The sequence below is a fragment of the Gouania willdenowi genome, unplaced genomic scaffold (assembly GCF_900634775.1).
Source record: "Gouania willdenowi unplaced genomic scaffold, fGouWil2.1 scaffold_14_arrow_ctg1, whole genome shotgun sequence".
NCBI classification, from domain to species: Eukaryota; Metazoa; Chordata; class Actinopteri; order Blenniiformes; family Gobiesocidae; genus Gouania; species Gouania willdenowi.
The window spans coordinates 233,146-259,644 of NW_021144899.1; the positions used below are offsets into that span (position 1 = coordinate 233,146).

Sequence of the window (26,499 nt, forward strand, 5' to 3'; positions counted from 1 at the left end):
ACGCCTGATGTGCCTCCAAAAAATCCTGACTACGCATCAGAAGCAGAAATTAAGCTTTAGAGTCTGTCAGCACATGTTTCACTGAGATCTATTCAGATATTTTGCATTTCGTCGTGACTGTACTTGATCCTCATTATCATTGTCTTTTGATTAGAGAACTTGTCAATTTTGACTACCTTTCAGCAGCCCAGTCATTTATAGGCCTGTAGATTAGTATTTACTGTATATCTGAAGGAGTCAAGATAAAAATGTCATTTTGTGTTTATTTTATTGTATTGTGCATTGTTGGAATGCCAGTGCTAAATAAATATTTTTATATATTTTTAATCAATTTAATCAAAAATAATATTTTTGTCTGATTTAAATCTAGACCTGATTGGCACAATGCTCTTTCTATTCTGCCAAAGAAGTATTTCTTTCAACTCAAATAAAAATGTTATATGTACTGTGAATGAGTAAGAATGTAAAATAAACTCTAATATTGCCTTGCTTTCTGTGCAGGACATGTCTGTATGTGCTTGGCTTCATTAGTAAGACCAGGCAGGGCTGTGACACATTGAAGCAGCATGGCTGGGACGCTGTGAGGCACAGCCGCAGTTCTCTGTGGCCGGTCGTATCTGAAGAGTTAGAGACAGGATTGGACCTTTGTCATACAACCTCTGACCTCGGTAACGTTAAGCTTACCGAGCCCAACAGCACCAGTCACAAAAGTAAGACCAAACTGGAAAATTTGAGACTAGTAGTGGTTTGTGTCCAACCCACTGCAAATACCTGATTAATTTCTGATTCACAATCCTGAATTCCCCCTTTGGGGATCAATAAAACACATCTTTTATGTCTCAAGGCTTGACAAGAGGGATGCACACGTCATTTGTGAGGAAAACTGCCACAGAAAAAGAGAGAACTCTCAGCATTGGAGATGATGATGAAGAGGACACTGAGAACCAACATGGAAGCTGCCATGACCAACTGGGTGAAGATTGGCATTTAAGAGGCAGAGAAAACCAGTTTAAATCCCACAGTCAAAGCTTTAACAGTGACAACTCCTCCTGCTTATCCTCCCCAAGCTCCAGCCCTTCCAAGGATATTCTTCTCTCCACTGAAGCCACAGATGGTGCCAACCTTTCCAGCACTACAGGAACCACACAGTCCTCAGCCCTCCACCTGTGTTCCTCACTTCTCTCACTTCCAAAGTCCTACTCTATGTATCGTGCCCGTCCTTGCGGCTCTCTCACTTCTGTCCGCAGGACGCAGTCTCTGAAGTATTCTTCACATTGCACCCAAAGCAGCTCTTTGGGCCATTCTGGCTCCAGAGAAGCTTCAGGGAAATCCAGGTGGAAGTATTCCCACACTGGGTGCACAAGTTCCCAGGATGCTCAGGGCTACGCCACCCTCAGGAGACTGCAGCACCAACGCATCCAGCCATCTCTGTCCCGCTGTGAGTCTCTGGGCTCTCCAGCCAAAGACATCCTCTTGGCCAATGCTATTACTATGAAATCAGGAAGTCTGGACTCCACACTGGCATCAAGAAGGTAGGGATTCCAAAACCTTCCTACACTCACTTATTCACAACAGGCTTTTGTCTAATAATCAACATCGTCTATAGCACGACTGATTCATTGGCTGTTTATAATGTGTCAACTTATAACTTTGCAAATTAAAACAAACACTACACTTTTGTGCCCTATGATAATAAAGTCCTCGTGAAAACACGCTGTTAAGATACATCAAGGAGAGCACTGTAGCTTCTTTACGCAAGTTTTACAGAGTGTATTACAGCGTTTTAGCGTCATATAAGTTTCATCTTTGTGAAATAACCAAAGATGTGTGCGGGAGAGCGTGCACGAGCCCCGTTTTCCTCGTGCACAGCTCTGTTTACAAGTTGGTGTGGACATCGGTCATACAAGCTTACCTTACAAAAGAAGATTTGCACTTTTCCCACTATGTCAGACTCGCCACCGGTCAGTGAAAATCTATTTTCAAAGGACCCGGTGCACACCGGGCACGAGCACGTACGACGGCCTTTCGTAAACATGATTGACAATTAGGAGGACCAATAGTCTTGATGATCCAACCGGAAGCTAAACATCGTCTACAATACCTTTAATGTTCTTATTTCATATACATACCAATGTATTAGGTTATCGGCTAATATATTGCATATCGTCTTTTTCAGCAACCAAAATTTGGTATATTGGCCCTAGAAATTCCATATGGATTGGGCTCTGTTTTTGAGAGCCATCAAACGAGGGTCTGTGAAAAACATCAACATTTTAATTATTAAAGCAGGAGTGCGTGGGGTCCCGTGTTCAACACGCCCATGTGAGGTGAAACGTGGACAAAAAAGTTGTTTGAAGAAGGGAATGAGTGGCCTGCCTCTCCAGTAAATCAAAAAGTAACACAAAAGTAGCAGCGGCAGCCAAAACTGAAGATCTGAGGCATTCTTGAGGTTTAAAAAATGTATTATTTATTACAGGAATGACATGTCAACACGTTTTAACTCAACAGTTTTTATCAGCACATGATTAAAACAAGTAAAAACAGGTGCTTATGTGCTGTGCAAGAGAGATCATGTGATAATCATGTGACAAAAAGACAACAAAAAACATACATAGACAGGCAATCATTAAACATATTATAGAGCTTTTTAAAAGATAGGTATATTGTGATTTCATGATGCAAATACATTATATTTGTCATTGTGCAAGGATTATACTGTTATATTGTTGAGAGATATTCAAAAGATAAGTGTCTATTTCATAATAATTAAATAAATTATAAATAATGTTATACATATCATTGTGGACTAAATAGCTCATATTAATATATTATATTGGAGTGGGAAGACACCTAAAACCAGCTAAATTTGAGGACTTCACTATATGTGTATAAAAGGCTCCTTTTCTGGCCACCATTGGTTTCAGAACCTTTCATATAAAGGCAATCAGAGCCTCTTACCGTGAATGATGGAGCCTCCGTATGGAAACAAGGTTTTTCAATAATCGTAGTGAAATACTTTGGGAAACAAAGTGGGGAAAAAACAAAAGGCAAGAGCAGGATGAGAAAACAAATGTTGGTCTTCCTGTCTTCAGGTTTATGAGGGCGCTGGGTTGTGCATCTCTTGACAAAGAAGAGCTGCTGAGCCCGATCAACAAAACCACGTTACAGCGCTCATCGTCTCTGCGCTCCTTTGTCACCTCCACCACTTTAAACCCCTCAGAGGAATACATGGGCCTGGCTTTGCCCTTTGACATCAGCAACATGCTCCAGGTAAGGTCAACTATCCACACAGACTTTTTGTTCCAACATCACAATTAGGACCATAGGGTTTGATCACCTGAAGTTTACAAAGTCCTATACACACAGCATCATTCATAAGTAAATTGTTGGTTTTTTGGTTCTTTCAGATCAAAGAAAGGCCATATTTTAAGAAGATGATCAGCCTGCATTCTGTAGAGGGTTCTGATGGATTCTGCTCTACAGATTCAAGTGGTGAGATATGAAGAGATGAGATTTAATGAGGACTTTGTGAGACTACGTTAAGACTATGACCCGCATTACTGTAACTATAACATATTACGTCATCAGATGCTGAATGATATTAAAGCTGCTGGCAATAAAGATAGACATATTGATCAAAATAAAGACATACAGTAGTATAGGCCTCATATAAATCAAAGGTATTTCTTCCACAAAACGGGATGATTTACTCATAAAAAATGCCAAAGGTTAAGAATGCTGTTTGCATTGTTTTTCATTCCATCAAAAACATTGGGTTTGTTGACAAATGGTCATGTGACTTGAACTTCAGAGAAGTTTTGCGCATTGCATTGTGGGATTTGAAATCCCAAAGAATGCAAAGATGGCGCAGAAGCAAAAAAGTTTCAGAAGAGAGAGTAGAATCCTGGTTCTGCTGCAACTTATCTGAAATGCCTCACGTCATCACGCAAAGTTTACAATACATGACTGCAATGTTTAAAGTTACATTTCTGATATCTAAGAAGTGTTTACTTATTGTTTTTCTACCTTTTTACACTGGGTTATTGGGTTTATTTGTCAAAAAAGGAAGACGATGTTTCCTTTTTTTTTAGTTTATAGTGTTTTCTGTGATATGACGTCACTCTGTGAGACATTAAATGTCGTCCGTACTCGGGTGTTGCTGTGGAAAGCCACATTATCAACATCCGCCATTGTTTTGGCACAGTTTTCAATCCGTGAAAAGAACAGAAATGTGTTGGGAAGTCCCTTTGGTAGTGTGTTTGATGGCAGCCTGGCTTCGATAGTTGATGAGAACACATTTTTCATGAAATGCAGGTACAGTTTAAAAAATGTTAGGGATTGTCACCGTCAGCTTTAAAGAAACATAGGTCTGCCAGTGCAGAAGGGATGTAGGCGGGGCCAGAGATGAGGACTGAACATAATGACAAGCTTGGGATGGGTAACATAAAAGACAAGTAAAATAAGTAAAATCATAAAACACCTGGAACAAAAAAAAAACAATAGTCTTTGCTGTGGTAACTATCATCACATCTTCATGTATTGTTTGGAATAAAATGGGTATTAAATTAAAATACTCTGTTATATGCCTGTTTCATTCTCAGAACCAGGTGTTGGGTGTCAGCCAATCAGGTTTCACTATAAACTCTGTATTCCAGATGTGACGGGTGGAAGCCAGGGAGAACGGCAGCTGCTGGATTCTGAGGAGGCGGAGTTTCAGGAGCACATAGAAAACAACTGTCTGTACTGTGGACTGTCTCAATTAGGTTTTAGCTGCCAACAAGGTACAAGCCTTATTTCTCCACATTCATGATATCAGTTCATGCGATTTTTGGCCCATTTTGAGCGATTTTTCACTTGTGTCTATTTTTGGGATCAGGCCGGGTCTTGGATAAATTGTGTGTCGTGCATCATGTTGTAAACATGGGGTCACGAGAAGTGATTAACACCTCAAGACGAGCTCCTGATCAGTAATCATATGGTCACAAGAAAATCAAACTTGTTTGAAATCCTAGTCGCCCCATGTGAAACCAGTTTAACTCAAACTCTCTCACTTTGCTTGCGCGAACACAGTAGGACCGCTGTAGAAGTGACAGACCCTACTGCCCACGTCTGCCCTGCTAGATCCTGGTCCACACACGTCGCCGCCTTTTCTTTGTTGAAGCTTCTCCGCAGAGAATGGCACAAATTGCCAAGGCAGCGTGTTTCTTTTTGTTTAGCATCACGAGTGTCAATTCACTTCTGGGTTATTCTTCTTCTTTTTCTTCGACGTCTTGTGTATGGACGTACAATGTGAGCAGTCAGGTCGCATTAAGCCTGGTATATGGTTTTGCGTCAGGACCTACGCCGTTGACGTGACGCAGAGGTTGACCACCTGTAGATCTGCGTCGAGGGAACGTATCACTGTGCGATTGGCCGCCATGCCACTAGGAGGTTGTGTGTGTGTTTACAGATGAGCATTAAAAAGCCCTTGTTTATCTTTCGGTCACAGAACACAATGTTTTATGTTTTTTAAGCATCTTAAAATGTAATTTATTTTTGAATTATTACTTACCTACCTAACCATGTATGTATTGTTAGACACAAACATGAAAACAACAGTTTCAAAACGTGCGCTTTATTTTTCAATATAAACATATGCAACATACAATAAAGTATAAAAGTGTATCGAGCGCAGTCACGCCGGGGGCCCCGACCCCACCGTAGAGCAGAGAGGGAGCGGTGAGGTAACCTGGTCCACGGCCCCGGGAAGCAGAGAGTTGAGTGCGGGACAGTGGTGTAAAACTTGCTTTAAACATAACGTCATGTCTGCTCTTCTGGTAGCCTTCTGCAGCATGTTGGTCATTGTTTACTGTAAATAAAACACACACACAAACACACTGTAGGTACAGAGACGAGGTAGAGTCATGATAATAACAGAAAACACACACCTTTTGTCCGTGATTGGACATAGTTAAACTTCACATTACCTTTCCTTTTCATTCAAACACACATTATTATTTTAATTTTCTATTTTTCCTATATCTGCATATGTTGTCAAATGTGAACACATATTCTGAATCTCTCTTTTTCTTTATGCGTACTGTTTAATAAATTATTTATTTGTTAATGTAAAAAAGAGCATGTTTTTTTTCCACTGGGATAAACTTAGTTAAACCAAAAATCAAACTTACTTTTCACAGCACATTAAACAGTGTTTAGACCAGAAGACTCTAGATAGTAAACACTACCTTTTTTTGCTGTTTGTGTGAGAGCCATGTTTATTGCTAATGTTACACCCTAATACATTGATAATAAGCTATTTTTCCAATATCTTTATACTAACACTAAGTTGTTAACCTGTGTTATGGTCAATTATTATATTCATCATCATATCCTCAAATGTATGTTCATGTGTACAATTTGTCATGTTTTAATACATGACGACTCCATTAATCTTTACACTTTTGAACAGCTGAATCATGATTAAACAGTACAGATCGTATTATTCTCAGTGCAGCACAGTCTCTGCCAAGGCCAGAATCTCTGCTCACATGCAGACATACACTGACGCACACACTTATCAAGACAGATAAAGACTGGAGCCAAACCTTCTCATAACATCTTCATCATCCTCCAACATTGCCACTATGGGCATCTGACTCCCTCCCTTTTGTCTCTCACTGTTGGGACCTTTTCTTATCTGTATAAAAAGCTTAAGCTTTGAAACTGTTGGAGCGGGGCGCGGCACTTCCTTCGGACGTCCGCCTGGACGGACGCTAATTTTGTTTCACTTTGTTCCATCTTGTACCTTTTTACTTAGCAATAGAATAAACTTTTTATATAAAATCATCAATGCTTCTCCTGGATTCCATCATTCAACCAGAGCAATGAATCATGTCACTAAATGAGGTCAACCGTAAATTCTGCCGTAACACCTGTAACTGTAAAATTCAATTTGGAAATTGTTTCTCTTTAAAACTTTAAGCTAAGATTATACATTATTTTGTAATTTGATATACATTTCCATTTTCTATTTTTCAGATCTAATTGAAGTTCCAGTCTCTGAGTCATGGGGTTCGATTCTAGCCAATCAGCAGGGGCCCACAATCCAACGATATAATGTAGTCATCGAGTAAAAAACACATGACAAATTCTACACATGAACACACATTTGATGATGTGATGATTAATATAATAATTGCCATAACACATTCATGTCAACAAATTTTGCTTCCATTTTACAGTACTGTCTGTAGATACAGACATCTGGTCAATCTTTATGTAATAGTATGATGTTTCTTGTCTGTCGTGATGAGCTTCTCCCAAAGTGAGTCCAATGAAAGCCAGTGAGTTGGTGCCCATGGCCAAAATTATCTTGAGGAGATTTCATGTTTGGTTCCATACAACACATTAGCTCCAGTAACTCAAAACGCTGAAGCAACTGATGCTGGTTCTAACTGAAAGCTATCAAAGTATATTGTGTTCAATTTATGGCAGCCAACAATACACAATATTTGGCTTCTGAATTTTCATTTAAACTAAAACATTTCCAGATACATTGGAATTACTTTTGTAGATGTAATTGTTAATGTTGGTAAAAGTGTTTTTTTATTTTACTTCCTAGGTGTAAAGTTCATCCCAGAGGACGCTATGGCAGGCAGAGTCCTACTGAGGAAGAAGGTGCTCCGCCTGGTCATAAATCTAAGCTCGTCTGTTGGGACCAAAAACCATGAAACCAGTCTGTTAATGTGAGACAAAATCTCTCTTTATATATCTGCCCATCCTGCTGCAATATGAGTATGGTCTCTCTCTCTGTAGGATCAAGGAGAAGTTCCCTCATGCCTTTGATGACATCTGTCTCTACTCTGAGGTGTCCTACTTGCTTTCTCAAAGCATGTTCCATCTGCCAACTCGCCGCTTCATTCAGGAGCTTTTCCAAGATGTAACATTCACACCAGTAAGGAGAAAATAGCCAAGTTATGTTTGTGGAAGCTTGGACACAATGACCTCTATTTTGAGCAGTGCAGCCCACATGTGGTTGAGTAGTGTAATTATTTAAGGTGTGGACAGAAGGTGTGTTCTCCCTAAACTCATTTAGGGGCATGCCTACAACAGAGCAGGGAGCAAAGCGCTGCTCTGAGGAATCTTTAGGTGATGAAATAAGAGCCAGTGTGTCTCAGAAGATTGTGGACATTCTATAATGTCTTTATGCCAAGCACTAATTCAACAGGGAATGACACCTGGGATTCCTGTGAGCTAGATACATGTCACCCAGCAAATTTACATTAAAGGTCCCATGTCATGCTATTTTTCACCCATCTCCATTTGTTCTAAGAACCCCAAAAACATAGTATTTGAGGTTTATTTTCCCAAACTCGCCGGTTTTCCAGAGTTTTAGTCTCTGAAAAGTCACTTTTTGAGCAACTCTACACAAACAGGCTGATTTGCGTCCTGCTTATGCATATTCATGAGTGGGCGTGTCTATAGACGGGACAGTGACTTCCTCCTCCCCGCACGGTGACGTAGGACCAGAGGACGGACCCCCCTCCTCCCACCCACTCCGTAGCCGAGCTCATGCTGCTTTATAAACACGAGACAGAACGTAGGGGCGGGGCGTTCACTGGTACATACATAAACTGTAGAAAATACATACATAGCACTGCGCGAAGGACGCTCAAACGCTCACCTTCGTGGGCGTGTCTGTTTACATGTCAATCACGGCAGAGAGCTTCCTGGAGGCGTCAAATTCGTCATCAAAGTGGGAACGAGTCATCAAATTCGAGCAAGGTGTTGGGGTCGCCCTGCAGTAAGAAAGGAGATAATCACCCTCTAACTAACGATTTAGGGAATCAATGAAAAAAAACACTTTGGGCATGTGTATGAAGCCCAAATAGCACTTTTATGATGTTTAAAGCACAGAAAAGTTGATTTAGCGTAACATGGGCCCTTTAAACACAAATCCATGAATTGATGGGTCAGTGGTGGCTTAGTGGTCAGTGGCTGGAGGGTCTATGGTTGACTGAGTCACACAGAGAGATAGACTTTTGGGCATTTTGGGGGCCCAAGGCAAACTTTTGTTAATGGGCCCTCCCACTTGGATATGATCATGAAATATTTGGCATTTTAGAGGTCAAGCAACATTTAGTATGCTCATTTGTTTGGTTATATATATATATTTATTTATTTTTTACAACACTTTGTCTCCATCCCAACCAACACATTTAAACTTGTGTTTGTGTGCGTGCCTGCATTACCCATTTAATGTAAAGGTTCTGTTTACACTGCAATGTTTTGCTTCTGTTTCCCAAACACGTTTGAACCCTACTAAAGCTGATCTCTCTTTAAGCTTGAACCCATTGCTGCCCGACACTATTCAAATCTGTGCGCAAATCTAACGCATGCAGCTGAGAGAGCTGCTCTCTACATATGTAACACATACAGCTACAGAACGAGTCATTTATGCATTTTTTAACATCATTTAATTAGGTACCAGAGGACAGCCATCCATTCACCTATTCTGCAAACATTTTTGCGTCTTTCTCGCACTAATCCAAGCACATCACTTGAGCGTTCATTCACCGTGCAGCGTCCAAGCAGAGCCCAACCAGAATCCGTGTTTATGACCCGGGTTCAGGCAAATACTGTATCTAAAGCTCTAAGTAGGAGTGCAGCACAGTGATTGTCATCAGAATCTGGTGAAGGCGTGAAATACGTCTCTGCTGATCCAAGTGATGGTGAAGTAAATCAACACTTTGTTGGAGATATTCAGTTGAATCTATATTTTAAAATGCGTTTTTGAATATTGGATTGTTTTATTTTTAATTATTATTGCCTTTTTGCAATTAACCAAAACAACTGTGAGGTACCAAAATTAGGGAGTGGGTTCTTGGGGGGCTCTACTAGTTGGGGGCCCAAGAAAAGTGCGACCCCTTGCCTAATGGTCACACATTGAAAAGTTATTCTGTGTACATTTTCTTTTCACTTAAAAGGTGAAATGATGACTTGACACTATACAGTGACTATTTGTATACTCCACAGATGTACGAAGCAGCAGAGAATGTCCTGTCAACAACTGTGCACAAGGCTTCTGCTCTCCACTGTGATTGACTCTCCTCCAACAATGGTTCTGGATTAAAGCTCAACAACCAATCTGTCAGCAAGGAAAGAAGTTGAGAAGCAGTTTGGAATGGACTGACCTCTTTATTTTGTACTTTCTGTGTCTGTGATAGTCACTAAAATACTCCTTTTTACATTGGTCACTTGCAGATTTTGACAATACTGTAAGCAGATTTAGGGTGGCTAGTCAGGGCCTTATACTATAAAGCAACACTTTCTATACTAATTTTCAAGCTTAAGCCTGTGTCCTGTAGTACAGAGCAGGTAAATCACCATGGCAACTTATACTGAATGAATAACTTGTCCTGGAGCAGGTTAAGTTTAGGCTAAATGATCTGCCAGTACAAAAGCGCCACCTCCTGACCAATCAGTTCTCTTTCAAAATGACACACCCATTCTTAGCTTGCTTCATTAAGCCTCAGGTCATCACCGCTGATTTGTGCTAAATTTTTGTCGACATTTTGTGAAATAATTTGTAGAAAATGGCATGATTTTTGATAAACTGAGTGCTATTTCAACAATTTAAGATTTAAAATGACTGCCGTCTTGTGAAAAAGCACTGGAAAACTGAATTTGTGTCTTCAGAGTGGCTGAGATATCTACAACTGAACTAGTTGGTATGTTTCTGTCATTTTTTACTTTTTCCTGTGAGCCACATTGGATGCTGTAAAGGGCCGGTTTTGACCCCTGGGCTTTGAGTTTGACACATATGCTCTAAATTGTCTGTTGGACATTTTTTGTCTGAATCACCTTTATTTTTGTCTAAATTGTCTGTAGGACACTTTTTAGTGTCAAACACTGAAGTCATTTCTTATTGTTCCAGCATCAAACAATATCAATTCCCTGATCATATGACCTGCATCTTATCATCTCCTGTATCTTATGGAGGTAGATTTGTGTCTTGATTATTCAATAAAGAAAAAAATTCTATAAAAAAAGGGTCATAAAAATATTTGAGACCCAAATAATGGCATTTGAACCCCCCTATAATTGCATTATTGTTATAATATTATTATTATCAGAATAGTTTCTAACACTTTTGTTGTATATATCACGGATATAAACAGCAAGTGTTTAGGTCTCAGCTAAATTAGGAAAATTAATGATGTTTTTGTTAAGTGACACTTATATATTGTGTGTACTCAGTTTGTTTTACTTTTTAATATTACTGCTGTTTGTTTAAGATGCAGTATATTGTGTTTGCCACTGTGAGGCACATTGTTCCTTTTCTTTAACTTCTTCTTTCCTCCTCTTTTACCTGGAGATGATGTGTGTTGTATAATAAATATGCTTTAACGGTTAAAGAGCATTTGTTGTCTCCGTCAGATCCTTCCTTAAGTTTAACGCTGGTGAGGCTGCAGACCTCAACATGTTATAGGCCCAGAAGCAACTCAGGGAAGAGTTTTTTGATCATTTATTGCCAATAGAAAGTCACGACAGGGAGCATGGTAACGGCTAACAGATAGCATCATGGATCCACGAGGGACGTGCAGGTTGCCTCGACTGATGTTCGACAGAGAGGAAACCAAGTATGAACTGTGGGAGACTAAAGTGCTTTAAGATTTTCATCTGTTAGGATTAAAGGATAAGGTCCTGATAGAAACTAATGGTGAAGCTGAGACAGCAGCAGATGGTAAGAAGAACGCTGATGCATACGTTGAATTGATACAACTTTTGGATGACAAGAGCCTCTCGTTAATTATGAGAGATGCACCTGACAATGCAGGAAAAACATTTAAGATACTGAAGGAGTACTATGCTGGGAAGGAAAAGCCCTGAATTATAAACCTGTATACCACTATGTTAACGTCACTTCAGTGAACTTCATCATTCAACCAGAGCACAAATCATGTTTGCAAAGGAGGACAACCGTAAATTTGCCGTGACAAAGGCCATCAAGCAAAAGCATGTCAGCAAAAGACATGGTGCAGTCACTGTAAGAGTGACACCCACAATGATGCCACTTGTAGATGTAAACCTAAACAAGATGGAGCAAGGAAAAACGTAGATGAGAGCAGCAGCAGCAAATTATGGATGGTAGGTGTCGGCGTTCAGCAGGAACCAGCACTCAGCATCAAGGAGAAGGGATTGATGGTCGACACCGGAGCTACTTTCTACATCGTTACTGATGGAGCCATGTTCAAGAGCTTTGACAACACATTCAAGCCAGAGTCATACTGTGTGGAGCTGACCGACGGCACCCAGTGCGGTGGCGTTGTTCAGTGTGCATAGCAACGCTAAAAGATGCGTTATTCATACCAATAAACTCCCAAGACATGTTCTCAGTTAAGTCAGCCACTGCATCTGGAGCGACGGTCAACTTTAAACAAGGACAAGACAGGTTGACACCAAGGGCGGACTGGCGTACGGGGACACTGGGGATTTCCCCGGTGGGCTGGTGGGCCACTGGGTCAGGCCATGAGAAAGAGAAAAAGAAAGGGGGAATAAACATACCTGTCAAGTATCCTGTTTTGGCTGGGAAACTCCCATATTTTACCCCTCTTTCCTGCCATCATCCCATATTAGTATTTTAACTTAAATATCCCGTATTTTAATGTAATAATAATTAAAACTAGAACTGCAAGCAATTATGAAAGGGGGCCAAGCCTTCCAGCGCGACTCGGCCCCCAGGTTTCGCGGAGCCCGTGGAAGTTTGTCACAAAGGATGACGTGCTTGTGGCGAGCGTCAGGAAACAGGCCAACGTGCCATTTGCTGTGAACAGGTGGATGTGAAGTTTTGGGAGATGTTATTTAAAATGTGAAAGTTACAGGCCAAAATGCGTTTGCACCTATTACAGCGCCACCTAGTGGTGCACATTTTGGTATGGGTGATCTGTGTGCTCTTATATATGTACTCTGTAAATTTCACAGCCCTCAACAATACTTCAGCTGAAATAAAGGTTTGTTGAATTAAATGTATAATGTAATAAGCCACACCCACTTTGACCAATCGCAATTAACTTTGAGATACGACCCCAGGAGCACCCCGAGGTCATACCCACCAAATTTGGTAAAAATTGGTCGTGTCATTTAAGATATATAAGTTTCACATATTTGCAGCGCCCCCAAGTGGTGTAAATTATTAAAATTTTGCTCATACCCTTACAGTCACATGCCAACCAAGGATCTCAGATTTGGTGTTGTTAGCATTTATTTTGACTGAGATATGCAACAGTTATGCATTTTTATAGCTCGCTAGAAAATTTTACTCAGTAATTATATATTTTGAGCCAATAAAATTCTTTGCTGAACTTTAGATCAGGTCCAAATGAAGACTCTACGTGCCAAGTTTCATGCTGATTGGACAAAACCGCAAGGAGGAATTTGAAAAAGTAGGTTTTTGATGTGGAGTGAGTTACAAAGAGCAAAGATTTAATTTTGAGGTAGAGTTATGCTCCTTCTGTCATAATGTAGATGAAACTTTAGAACATTTAATTTTTATGTGTCCTGTCTCTCAATCTTTTTGGTCAAATATTAATAATTGGATTTCACTAAAAATAACTGATTTTCCAAACTTTGAAATACAACATATTGTTTACTACATGGAAAATTTAGATTCTTCCATTTCAGATATTGTCAATATTATTTAACTACTGGGGAAAAACCATATTCATTGTGCAAAGTGGAGAAAACACAAGCCCTCATTTTCTGGATTTACCAACGAGTTCAAACTGTTTTTTTACAGCCCTGGAGAAACTTCAGAATAGTACATTTGTACAGAAGCTTTATTCTGACTTTGCAAAAAAACTGTTGTTTTGACTTGGGGAGCGTGTGTGTGTGTTCAAGATGTAGGTACGTATATGTTTGTATGTGGATGTGTTTATGTGCATTTGTTTACTGACTGCCCATATGCTGCTGAGTTTGGCCATGATCTCCTCTGTGTCTAAGCTCTGATTACTATTGTATTTTATCATTTTTAATTTTAAGCTTCTTGCCTTGTTCCCCCTTTTACTGAAATGTTTGTTTTCATTCTGTTCTTGCTTCTGAAGCTGTAACAAGCTGAGATTTTATCGAGTGTTTGTAATTTTGAAATTGTTCAATAATAATTAAAAAAAGAAAAGAAAAGAAAAAAAACATTCACACCATGATGGAGGAAAACACTTCCTGTTGTCTTTCCTCCTGACGGTCATGTGACCGAGCAGCCAATCATAGAGCGCCCTCTGCTGGTCACAGCAGCTCACTTCAGACTTCTTCTTCTTCTTCTTCTTCTTCTTCTTCTTCTTCTTCTTCTTCTTCTTCTTCTTTGGTTTATTGGCGGTTAGCAAACAACTGTAGGTGCATTTCCGCCATCACTGGTAAGGAATGTGAACTAAGAAGCAGGAAGGACCTTTATTTTATAAATTAAATCATCAAATAATTAATAATAAAAATAAATTCATCAGTAAATAAATAAATACATGCAAACTAGATTATATTTATTACTTTGATTGTTTGTAAGTACTGCAAATAATTGTCTCTAGAATCCCATTGCAATATGTCCCTAATCCATGATCCAGTGTTATTTTTTATATATTTATTTGTTGACTATATCCATATTGTCTCTATATATAAATAAGATATTTTAGTTGTCGCTGTCTTTGTTCCTTCAAATACACACATTTATTCAAGTGACACAATATTTTCAGGTGCAAATATGGCTGTTTTGTGAAAATATCACAGTCTTATTTTATTGTAAATTGTGGAAATAACTCTAAATGTTTCTGAATTCCAGCATTTACCAACAAAACTCTTCTAAATTATATATATATATATATTAATGGTCACAAAACCAAGGATTTTTGAAGTGTTGATCTTGCAGGGACTGATATCCGTCACTTGTTGCTTGGAAATTTTCAGCACCTTTCAAACTATTAATATCAGTTATAAATTAATGTGAAAACTACGGCCCATTAGTGTTAAAATTGCACTTTTTTTCGTGGTTATCACTATTGCTTGTACACTTTTTTCTAACACATCTTTTCCTTCCCTTCACCTCTATTAATGTGCTTAGACACAGAGCTCTGTGAACAGCCATCCTCTTTAACAATGACCTTTTGTGTCTTGTCCTCCTTGTGCAAAGTGTCAATGGTTGTCTTTTAGACAACTGTCAGGTCAGCAGTCTTCTCCATGATTGTGTAGCGTACAGAACTAGACTGGAGACCATTTAAAGGTCTTTGCAGGTGTTTTGAGTGAATTAGCTGATTAGAATGGAGCACCAGGTGTCTTCAATATTGAATCTCTCCACAATATTCTACATTTCTGAGATACTATATTTGAGGTTTTCATTAGTTGTCAGTTATTATCATCAACATTAAAAGAAATAAACACTTGAAATATGTCAGCCTGTGTAAAATGAATGTATACAAAATACAACTTTCACTTTTTGAATATAACTACTGAAATAAATCAACCTTTTCATGATATTCTAATTATATGACCAGCACCTGTAAATGGACCAAGACTAAGTTTTCCAAAGTGAAACTCTAATATAATTTTTCCTAAATGATTCTCTCTCTGTTTGTGAATAGTCCCAACATGCCAGAAAACAAAGCCACCTTCTCCATCACAGGAGGAGGAGTCACTGATGCCAAAGAGTGATGAAGAGGAGACAAAGCTTCCAGTAACATCTTATTGTTCTACACTCACCTTCTCCAGTTCACCTATTTAATATATTTGTGAACAAATGGATTTATTATATATTTATTGAGTTTCTTAATGAAGCATTGGCCAGATGTACTGAAGTGATGGAGTTCTACAACTGTGGGTTCATTGTTATACCATGCTGTGTTTTAAAATGTTAAAGTCAATTAAAACAATCATCAAAACCAATGTGTTGTTAGTTTTACAGTTTCCAAGAAAACTCTGACAATAAAACTCAATTAGAATATGTTTTTAATTGTTATATTGGGAATAACCATCATCTATGAACAGTAAATAATGGTAAATAGTTAATTAACATTTAGTTAATTTCTGTTAACAAACAATGAAATTATAGTTAATAATGTTTTTTAATGATTTGTAATGCTATAATTGATGTTATATTAACAGTTTATTGATGCACCGATTATAACATTTTATTTACTTTATAAAGTGTAAAGAAAACCTTGATTATGGTTTATAAAACATCTATAAACATTACAGAGACACATGGGTCAGATATTAGTTAATGGTTTATAAATGTTTTATGAAGTATCTATTATTATTATTATTATTTGGATGTTATTATAAAGTTGGAACTGAAGATTATAATCCCTTACTAATGCTTTATAAAACATGTTTTAGATAATTAATACTTTACTAATGGTTAATAATAGGTTTATAAACGTTTACAATCATTATCTGGATAGTTATTGTAAAGTTGGAACATATGTTTATAATACTTTGTAAATGGTTAATAAACACTGTGTAGAGCATCATAAACATTAGTTGAATGGTCATTATAAAGTTAAATTGATGATTATAAAACTTTAACAATTGCTTTATAAAGCATTTAAATATATGTTAATGAATATTATAAAGTTGCAACTAATTCTTGTAATATTAATAACTCATTAATTAATAACTAACTAACTAAACCTAACCCAGATCACCTGGTTATAATAGAGTTGAACTAATGACTAATTAGTTTATTGCAAGTCTTGCCTTCATTTATTCATCTTTAGCAACAATGCTAATGACTTCCACAGATACAAGATTTTTTAACCCCAAAAACCTTTTTTTTTTTTAATCTAAAAGTGCTACAGGAGCCCCGCTCATAATTATGCATTTTTTGAATTTCCACTAGTGGCAGTTGTTTACAGGTAGTCATGGTAACGCAGGTTATAATTTGAAAAATATCAGAATTAACCGCAGTGTGAGTTTTGCAGCAGGATCAACAACAGTGACAGCACTAAAGACTCACACATAGAACTAAAGGAGGTCTAATATCCTTAAAACCAGCCCGTAAACATTGACCAGCAGAGGTCAGCAGTGACCAAGGTTTGTGACCAAAGCTTTTTAGTAATATTACAAACTTTAATCATACATTCAGCGATATTCCTGAATCAAGTTAGGAAATACTGCTGGATTTGTAATATTGCAAATATAGTTATTTATTCAGATAATTTCCTGAATCTAGTAAACATTTAAATGAAAATATTTGTTTTATAATATTGAAAATGTAGTTATAATCCAGTGTGACTTAACGTTTTTAGATTTGAACTGATATTTTTTATGTATTTATTTATTGTTGATTTTTCCACTCTTTCATTTTTCATGCCAGTTTGAACATCTTCAGTCTCAAACCAGGAAACCGGTCTTGACAAAGTCTAAAGCCAAAAGGTTTAAGGTGGACAGGTTGGAGATGTACCCGAAGGATGAGGTCCAAGGGTCCGGACCTGCCCCCCTTGATGACTGCCTGACCAGCCTCAACTGGCTCCAGAACGTCTCCATCCTCAGTGCAGACCCGGAGCGGCCCAGTGGCCCCGGGTGTCCCTCCTCCCAGGAGCAGCTCTTCCATGAAAGCTTTGACACCGACTCTCCGTCCAGCCCCGCCGCAGGACACACCGCAGCCACCGGGATGCCTCAGTACCTCGGCAGTGACTCGACCGTTGGTCCCCTGTTCTCCAGGTACCAGGGTTGGGGTCAATTATAATTGCAATTGCTTAATGGATGATTAATTACAATTATGGCGTAATTATAATTGTAATTGTAGTTTTAATGTTGTAATCATAAGTCATTTTTTATTGAGTTTAGATACTTGACTTTGTAATTGTAATTGCCATAAAAATCCTATAAAAATTGTCAATTATAATTGAACACATGGATCCATGTTAGAGTTCTAAGTTCAGTTCTACACATATGTAGTTAACAGTTATTAAATCATGTTTCATTTCAAGCTTTCTCACATTTTATCATTTGAACAAAAATGAAACTGAGTGTTATACTGATATAAAAAATGCTCAGACACACACACCAAAAATATTAAAAAACCTATATTTTCATTGATTAGGAAGCCTAACAAGGTAACCAATAGATATGAAATAAATTACATGATATATATTTGTTTTTAGTGTATTTTACAGCTGATTTAGGACCAGTTATCATAAGAGATGCTAACAGAAAGCTAACACAAGAGGAAGGTTAACTTAATTTAGGTTATTTATTACAGTGTCAGTGATTAATTGTATATGAACTTTAGTAATTGAATATGTAATTGTAATTGACTTTGAGGTTTAAAAAAAATTGTTATTGAAATGTAATTTGAAAAAATGCTGGTCATTTTAATCATAATTGAATTGTTAATTGACAATGGGTAATTGAAAATGTAATTATAACTGAAAAATGTAATTGACTCCAACCCAGGGACCCTCACATCCAGATGCAGCCCATCCCTCTGGTGGAGGTGGACTACAAGACCAACCCCAAAGCCAAACCACCTCATTCCCACTCCTCTCTCATCTACATGGCCATGCAGGCCAGTGAACAGCCCAAAGTCACTTTGTCCACCATCTATAAGTGGATCAAAGAGAACTTCTGCTACTACAGACACGCAGAGCCCACCTGGCAGGTAAGTGACACCCACTTTTATTATTTATGACTATCCATCTCCCTTCATTTATCATCACTTACTCATATTTAATCAATGGTTTTGTAATAAATCTTGCTTTTATTGTGTCTTTGTTACAGAACTCTATTCGTCACACCTTGTCCCTCAACAAGAGGTTCAAGAAGGTCCCTCGACAGAAAGACGAGCCCGGCAGAGGAGGATTCTGGCAAATCAACCCAGATCACTCAGACATGTGTGTCAAGAGACTTTCCAGACGCAAGAAACGTTTTCAGGGCTATCAGGACACTGCAAGCACTTCTTCTGTTAATGAAGATATGAGTCCTGAACAGAAGACCCTGTCGCCTACGGACAGTAGAGGGACCACAAGGTCTACAGAGACACTGCTTGATCTTGACATTCTTGCAGCAGCGTGTCTTGAAGTTTTCGGTGGGAATTGTAGCACCTTGGAGGATTTGGACCTCACCTCTGCTGTTAGGGTCCAGGAATGTGAGATGGAAAGGAAGCAGCAACCAACAGGAGAGCAGGAAAGGTGGTGGGGAGGAGGAGAAGATACCATGAACCACCAGCTGTCCTATGGCTACATGGACCTGTTATTCTCTGAGCAGTCAGAGGTAGGAGAGGTGCAGCCATTGGTGGAGGTCACAGTGGGGACAGAGACCGTACCCCAAACCCTGGATCAAGGCTTTGGTCTGAGTGAGGGCTTCTTCACATCTACCTATGACCATCCACCACCAACAACACTGACTGTCCTATAACAAACCACGTAAGAATCTTTGTAATATGTATATATTGTATTATATGTGAAATATGTTTTAAATTTGTATTTCTTTTTTGATTTTTTATTCATATTTTGTTCAGTATTTTCATTTGTCTTTTGCTATACATTTTTGTGAACTTTGTTTATATATTCGTTTTCATCATATATTTTGTTCCCTGGGACTGAAAATTCTTTTTTTTTACTTTTTCACTGAAAGTTAAGGATAATAATATCAAACCAACACAGCTCGCCCTGAAAAATGATACAATGAAGGACAGACTGAGGACACAGACTTTATTATCTTTTTTATTATCAATCTATAATGCAAGAAAGGTTTGTGTTTTGTGTGTGTGTGTGTGTGTGTGTGTGTGTGTGTGTGTGTGTGTGTGTATTTATAACAAAAATAGTAAATCAAAACAAAAAACTAAACATTTATACAAAAAGTACACAAAACGACAATTATAATTTAACACATGGATCCATGTTAGAGTTCTATGTTCAGTTCTACACATATGTAGTTAACAGTTATTAAATCATGTTTCATTTCAAGCTTTCTCACATTTTATCATTTGAAACAAAAATGAAACTGAGTGTTATACTGATATAAAAAATGCTCAGACGCAAACACCAAAAATATTAAAAAACCTATATTTTCATTGATTAGGAAGCCTAACAAGGTAACCAATAGATATGAAATAAATTACATGATATATATTTGTTTTTAGTGTATTTTACAGCTGATTTAGGACCAGTTATCATAAGAGATGCTAACAGAAAGCTAACACAAGAGGAAGTTTAGTGTCAGTGATTAATTGTATATGAACTTTAGTAATTGAATATGTAATTGTAATTGACTTTGAGGTTTCAAAAAATTGTAATTGAAATTTAATTTGAAAAAATTTTGGGCATTGTGATCATAATTGAATTGTTAATTGACAATGGGTAATTAAAATGTAATTATAACTGAAAAATGTAATTGACTCCAACCCAGGTACCCTCACATCCAGATGCAGCCCATCCCTCTGGTGGAGGTGGACTACAAGACCAACCCCAAAGCCAAACCACCTCATTCCCACTCCTCTCTCATCTACATGGCCATGCAGGCCAGCGAACAGCCCAAAGTCACTTTGTCCACCATCTATAAGTGGATCAAAGAGAACTTCTGCTACTACAGACACGCAGAGCCCACCTGGCAGGTAAGTGACACCCACTTTTATTATTTATGACTATCCATCTCCCTTCATTTATCATCACTTACTCATATTTAATCAATGGTTTTGTAATAAATCTTGCTTTTATTGTGTCTTTGTTACAGAACTCTATTCGTCACACCTTGTCCCTCAACAAGAGGTTCAAGAAGGTCCCTCGACAGAAAGACGAGCCCGGCAGAGGAGGATTCTGGCAAATCAACCCAGATCACTCAGACATGTGTGTCAACAGACTTTTCAGACGCAAGAAACGTTTTCAGGGCTATCAGGACACTGCAAGCACTTCTTCTGTTAATGAAGATATGAGTCCTGAACAGAAGACCCTGTCGCCTACGGACAGTAGAGGGACCACGAGGTCTACAGAGACACTGCTTGATCTTGGTCCTGCGGCTACATGGACCTGTTATTCTCTGAGCAGTCAGAGGTAGGAGAGGTGCAGCCATTGGTGGAGGTCACAGTGGGGACAGAGACCGTACCCCAAACCCTGGATCAAGGCTTTGGTCTGAGTGAGGGCTTCTTCACATCTACCTATGACCATCCACCACCAACAACACTGACTGTCCTATAACAAACCACGTAAGAATCTTTGTGATATGTATATATTGTATTTTATGTGGAAATTAGTTTTAAATTTGTATTTTTTTTTTGATTTTTGATTCATATTTTGTTCAGTATTTTCATTTGTCTTTTGCTAAACATTTTTGTGAACTTTGTTTATATATTCGTTTTCATCATATATCTTGTTCCCTGGGACTGAAAATTCTTTTTTTTACTTTTTCACTGAAAGTTAAGGATAATAATATCAAACCAACACAGCTCGCCATGAAAAATGATACAATGAAGGACAGACTGAGGACACAGACTTTATTATCTTTTTTATTATCAATCTATAATGCAAGAAAGGTTTGTGTGTGTGTGTGTGTGTGTGTGTGTGTGTGTGTGTGTGTGTGTGTGTGTGTGTGTGTGTGTGTGTGTGTATTTATAACAAAAATAGTAAATCAAAACAAAAAACTAAACATTTATACAAAAAGTACACAAAACGACAATTATAATTTAACACATGGATCCATGTTAGAGTTCTAAGTTCAGTTCTACACATATGTAGTTAACAGTTATTAAATCATGTTTCATTTCAAGCTTTCTCACATTTTATCATTTGAACAAAAATGAAACTGAGTGTTATACTGATAAAAAAAAAATGCTCAGACACACACACCAAAAATATTAAAAAACTTATATTTTCATTGATTAGGAAGCCTAACAAGGTAACCAATAGATATGAAATAAATTACATGATATATATTTGTTTTTAGTGTATTTTACAGCTGATTTAGGACCAGTTATCATAAGAGATGCTAACAGAAAGCTAACACAAGAGGAAGGTTAACTTCATTTAGGTTATTTATTACAGTGTCAGTGATTAATTGTATATGAACTTTAGTAATTGAATATGTAATTGTAATTGACTTTGAGGTTTAAAAAAATTGTAATTGAAATGTAATTTGAAAAAATGTTGGTCATTTTAATCATAATTGAATTGTTAATTGACAATGGGTAATTGAAAATGTAATTATAACTGAAAAATGTAATTGACTCCAACCCAGGTACCCTCACATCCAGATGCAGCCCATCCCTCTGGTGGAGGTGGACTACAAGACCAACCCCAAAGCCAAACCACCTCATTCCCACTCCTCTCTCATCTACATGGCCATGCAGGCCAGTGAACAGCCCAAAGTCACTTTGTCCACCATCTATAAGTGGATCAAAGAGAACTTCTGCTACTACAGACACGCAGAGCCCACCTGGCAGGTAAGTGACACCCACTTTTATTATTTATGACTATCCATCTCCCTTCATTTATCATCACTTACTCATATTTGCTCAATGGTTTTGTAATAAATATTGCTTTTATTGTGTCTTTGTTACAGAACTCTATTCGTCACACCTTGTCCCTCAACAAGAGGTTCAAGAAGGTCCCTCGACAGAAAGACGAACCCGGCAGAGGAGGATTCTGGCAAATCAACCCAGAGGCAAAGACTTTATTATCTTTTTCATTCTCTATCTATAATGCAAGAAAGGTCTGTGTGTGTGCGTGTGTGTATTTATAACAAATATAGTAAATAAAAACAAAAAACTAAACATTTATACAAAAAGTACACAAAACGACAACAGAAATGCACAAAAATATACATAAAGGCTCCACTCAAAATAAACAAAACTTAATATTTGTACAAAAATACAAAAAATGACTCCAGAATCACATTACAATGGCAACAAAAAACAAAAATCCACAAAAAGACAACAGAAAGATACAAAATTACACTTATTGACTCCAATAAACATTACAGAAAAATACATCCAACCTTCAAACACGTACTCATTTCAGATCACTTCTTGGTATCTTTTGAATTAAAAATATCGGCTTAAATTCTGAGAGAATCCTGCAGTCTGTGCCTTTTCCTCGCCCTCCGCTTTCTTTTCTGTTTCAGGTGTCTTGATGATGGAGATAACGGTTCCTGATCTTTGGCTCATGGCACAACTAATCTGGGACACTTTGGGCTGATCAATGGTTCGCGGCTCAACTAGTCTGGAACACTTGGATGGACTCATCAATGTTTCGCTGCTCAACTAGTCTGGAACACTTGGATGGACTATCCTTTTATCCTATTCTGTTTGTCCCTCTGTTCACTAACCCCAACCAGTAGAAGCGGATGGCTGCCACCTCTGAACCTGGTTCCGCTGGAGATTTCTTCCTATAAAAAAGAGGGAGTTTTTTCTTCCCACTGTCGCTAAATGCTTGTTCATGTGGATCTTGTTGGGTTCTTTCTTCTTTTTATTATGGACTTTATATTTTGTATGAGGTACCAAGTGTAAAAATGTAGTATAAAAGTTTTAGTTAACACATTTTCATTATTTATCTCACTTTTCTCATATTTAGCACATTTTCCTACATTTAACACAACATTTAACCACATATATAGAGGTAAAAAATGCACTAAATCTAAATATATAAATCTAAATATAAATGGTATATGTTATATTGGTGAAGAGGTGGGTGGGACGGTTTTGTGTGTCTCTGCTTGTGCATTGGTTGAGGTTACAATGGGCGGGGTCAATTAGCATATGAACGAAACATTTAAGTTCCACATTTAGATTTAGATTTAAACATTTAGATTTAACATTTAACATTTAGATTTAGATTTAACATGAAGATTTCACATTTAGATTTAACATTTAACATTCAGATTTAACATTTAACATTCATATTTAAAATGTATATATAAAATTTAACATTTAGACTTAGATTTAACATTTAGATTTAAAATTTAGATATAGATTTAACATATACCATTTAGATTTAGATTTATATATTTAGATTTTATGCTTTATTTTACCTCTATTTATGGAAAATGTGCTAAATATGAGAAAAGTGATATAAATAATGTAAATGTGTTAGCTAAAACTTTTATAGTACATTTTTACACTTACCACCCAATTATTTTGCTCAGCGCTTTGAGATTATTTACTTGTTTTTTGTGCTATATAAATAAAGTTGCATTGAATCGAATTTGGTCATAATTGACAACTCTACTTAAGCTCCTCCCACTACTATACTGTAGTAGTTATATTTAAAGCTGATGTTTTTTTTAAATGTGGGATTAAATAACACTGAATGATAATCAATGAAAGGAAGACTTTACATGTGAATATATTGGTTTAAATACATAATAGTGATGTGGCAGTCCAAATTCTAACAACATATTTCATTTAAAAGCTAGTAATACTTAATCAGAGGTGAAAATAACTGATTACAAAGTACTCATGTTATTGTAATTGAAATGCTTTTTATGGGGACTTGTACTTTTTTCAGTATATTTCTAAATCAGTGTTTTGACTTGTACTTACAGTACGTTTTAAAAAAAGTAATTTATTACTTTACTGCCAACAGTTACTGAGTATTTTTTTATGTTAAAATGATCAACAGACTTTGTAAAACTACAAAAAATGAAATGACCAGACAACAATCAAATGTATCACACCATAGTCGACCAATCAGATTAAAGGTAATGCACGGCACCAAAACAGCATTGAATGCTGGTTCTTTTCTTAGTTTCAGAGTTCATAAATGTAGTTATACTTAGAACTGGAGATTTTTTATTATTATTTTGAATTGAATGAATTTGTGTTATTTAATTTAAAAAAATTTTTTGGCAGAATATTCATTTTATACGCAGGTGCCTTTGTGTAAAAATAAATTAAGTTACAATTGCAAGATTTCATCTCTTCCTTTTTAAGTTTATGTTTACTGTATGCAAGGTAATCATGTCAAGATTTATTATGGATCAGGTCTGTGAAAGGATAGGGCACTGCATGAGTACCTCACATAATGGTCTAATTTGTGTTTTTTGCAAGGGTGACAAAAATACTAGTCTTCAGTACTCAAGTAAAAGTATAGATACTTGAATAAAAATAACTCTGGTAAAAGTAAAAGTATTGAAGTTGCTCCCTTACTTGAGTAAAAGTAAAAAAGTACATGCTACTAAATGTACTGTACTGTAATTAAAAAGTATAACAAATGTTCCTTCAATTATAAGACAGTGTTTTTAAACCAGCAAATTCTTTATCCTTTATTTTTTTAAGAACTTGTAGAATACTGGTTTATGAAAACAAGTAAAATCTGTTACCCTTGAACATCTGGAGAATTTAGCACTCATAATGAACACAATTTGTAAATAAAATGTGTCAAGAAATAAAATGTTCAATAAAACCCAGAGCAGCTTTGAGTTTAACGTCCTTAAGAACTTGTGGAAAACTGGTACATGGACATAAATTAAATCTGTTACCCTATATGAACACCTGGAGAATTTAGCACTAATTATAGATTAAAATAAATGTGTAAATAAAATGTTTCAAGCTTCTCCTCCAGCTTCACGGTTGTTGGTTGTGGAAGATGACGTCACGATGTAAAAAGAAGCAATTGTGACGTCATCTTTAATGGTCATAAAATTAAGGCCGTAGCTATGGATACGTTAAAACCACTCGGCCATCCTGGCACGGTGAAAACATAGGCATATTACACTTATGTAGTGTTGGAATGGATTATTATTCATGGTTTCTTTTTTGTGTATTATTATAATTATAATATCTTTATAATCAATAATCCCTGTATTATAATATCTTTATAATCAATAATCCTGTAATTATATATCTTTATAATCATAATCCTGTAATTATATATCTTTATAATCATAATTCTGTAATTATATATCTTATAATCAATAATCCTGTAGATTATATACTTTATAATCAATAATCCTGTAATTATATATCTTTATAATCAATAATCCTGTAATTATATATCTTTATAAGCAATAATCCTGTAATTATATATCTTTATAATCAATATCCTGTAATAGATAATCTTTATAATCAATAATCCTGTTAATAAAATACATTCTCAGTCAATCCAAACTTTTTTTAAAGCCCCACAGGACAAGGACAAACCAATTTCAGAACATCTGATTTTGACTTAATCTAAATCTAACAATAACAACCATGTACGTAAGCGATGATACAAATCAGATATAAATTACTAGGAAACTCAGATTAACACTAAAATGTCAGTTTGATCCAAAATGCACAAAGTCTAAATCATTAACAAATACGAATAATTATAGTTTAAAAAATTAAACTTATTACACATTAAACATCTCATACATACCTAATAAATCAAATAAACAGACACAATAAACCACTAAATGCTAAATAATATTAATAATAATATTGCTTTAAATCACCAGTAAATAACATCTTTAACTAACTAAAATAACTGATTGTTTAATTTCTAAATGTAAAACATCTTATAATTAAAATTAATACTGTAAGATTTCAACTTTTGAAAACTGGGCATG

At 36.7% G+C, this 26,499-nt stretch overlaps 2 protein-coding genes across 8 annotated transcripts in view; both read left to right on the forward strand.

The window, feature by feature from the left end:
• LOC114458600 (rapamycin-insensitive companion of mTOR-like) overlaps positions 1-15,694 on the forward strand; it is a 53,258-nt gene extending 37,564 nt beyond the window's left edge. For 5 of the 7 annotated variants that reach the window (XM_028441003.1, XM_028441004.1, XM_028441005.1 and 2 more), the window contains 8 exons: positions 502-710; positions 845-1,532; positions 3,093-3,270; positions 3,408-3,492; positions 4,656-4,781; positions 7,604-7,727; positions 7,798-7,936; positions 10,018-11,399. In XM_028441003.1, the coding sequence (XP_028296804.1) occupies positions 502-710; positions 845-1,532; positions 3,093-3,270; positions 3,408-3,492; positions 4,656-4,781; positions 7,604-7,727; positions 7,798-7,936; positions 10,018-10,086 (1,618 nt within the window). In that variant the 3' untranslated portion in view covers positions 10,087-11,399. Of the gene's footprint in view, positions 1-501; positions 711-844; positions 1,533-3,092; positions 3,271-3,407; positions 3,493-4,655; positions 4,782-7,603; positions 7,728-7,797; positions 7,937-10,017; positions 11,400-15,602 lie in introns of those variants that run through there. The other 2 variants (XR_003673078.1, XM_028441008.1) reach the window with 2 other exon arrangements.
• A 1,200-nt stretch (positions 15,695-16,894) lies between these two features.
• Positions 16,895-22,329, forward strand: LOC114458615 (forkhead box protein J1-B-like). Its single transcript, XM_028441041.1, has 6 exons — positions 16,895-17,052; positions 17,336-17,682; positions 18,418-18,622; positions 18,742-19,203; positions 20,982-21,163; positions 22,192-22,329. The coding sequence occupies exons 2-5, from the start codon at positions 17,417-17,419 to the stop codon at positions 21,153-21,155; spliced, it is 1,107 nt and encodes a 368-aa protein (XP_028296842.1). The 5' UTR covers positions 16,895-17,052; positions 17,336-17,416; the 3' UTR covers positions 21,156-21,163; positions 22,192-22,329.
• The last annotated feature ends 4,170 nt before the right edge of the window (positions 22,330-26,499 follow it).

Bases quoted from the DNA above. Each gene is read 5' to 3' on its own strand.
- LOC114458615 (XM_028441041.1), top strand. From the start codon at position 17,417: ATGTACCCGAAGGATGAGGTCCAAGGGTCCGGACCTGCCCCCCTTGAT. The intron at 18,623-18,741 runs GTAAGTGACACC...TCTTTGTTACAG, and splicing joins ACGCAGAGCCCACCTGGCAG to AACTCTATTCGTCACACCTT. The intron at 19,204-20,981 runs ATGGACCTGTTA...TCCTGCGGCTAC, and splicing joins ACCAGCTGTCCTATGGCTAC to ATGGACCTGTTATTCTCTGA.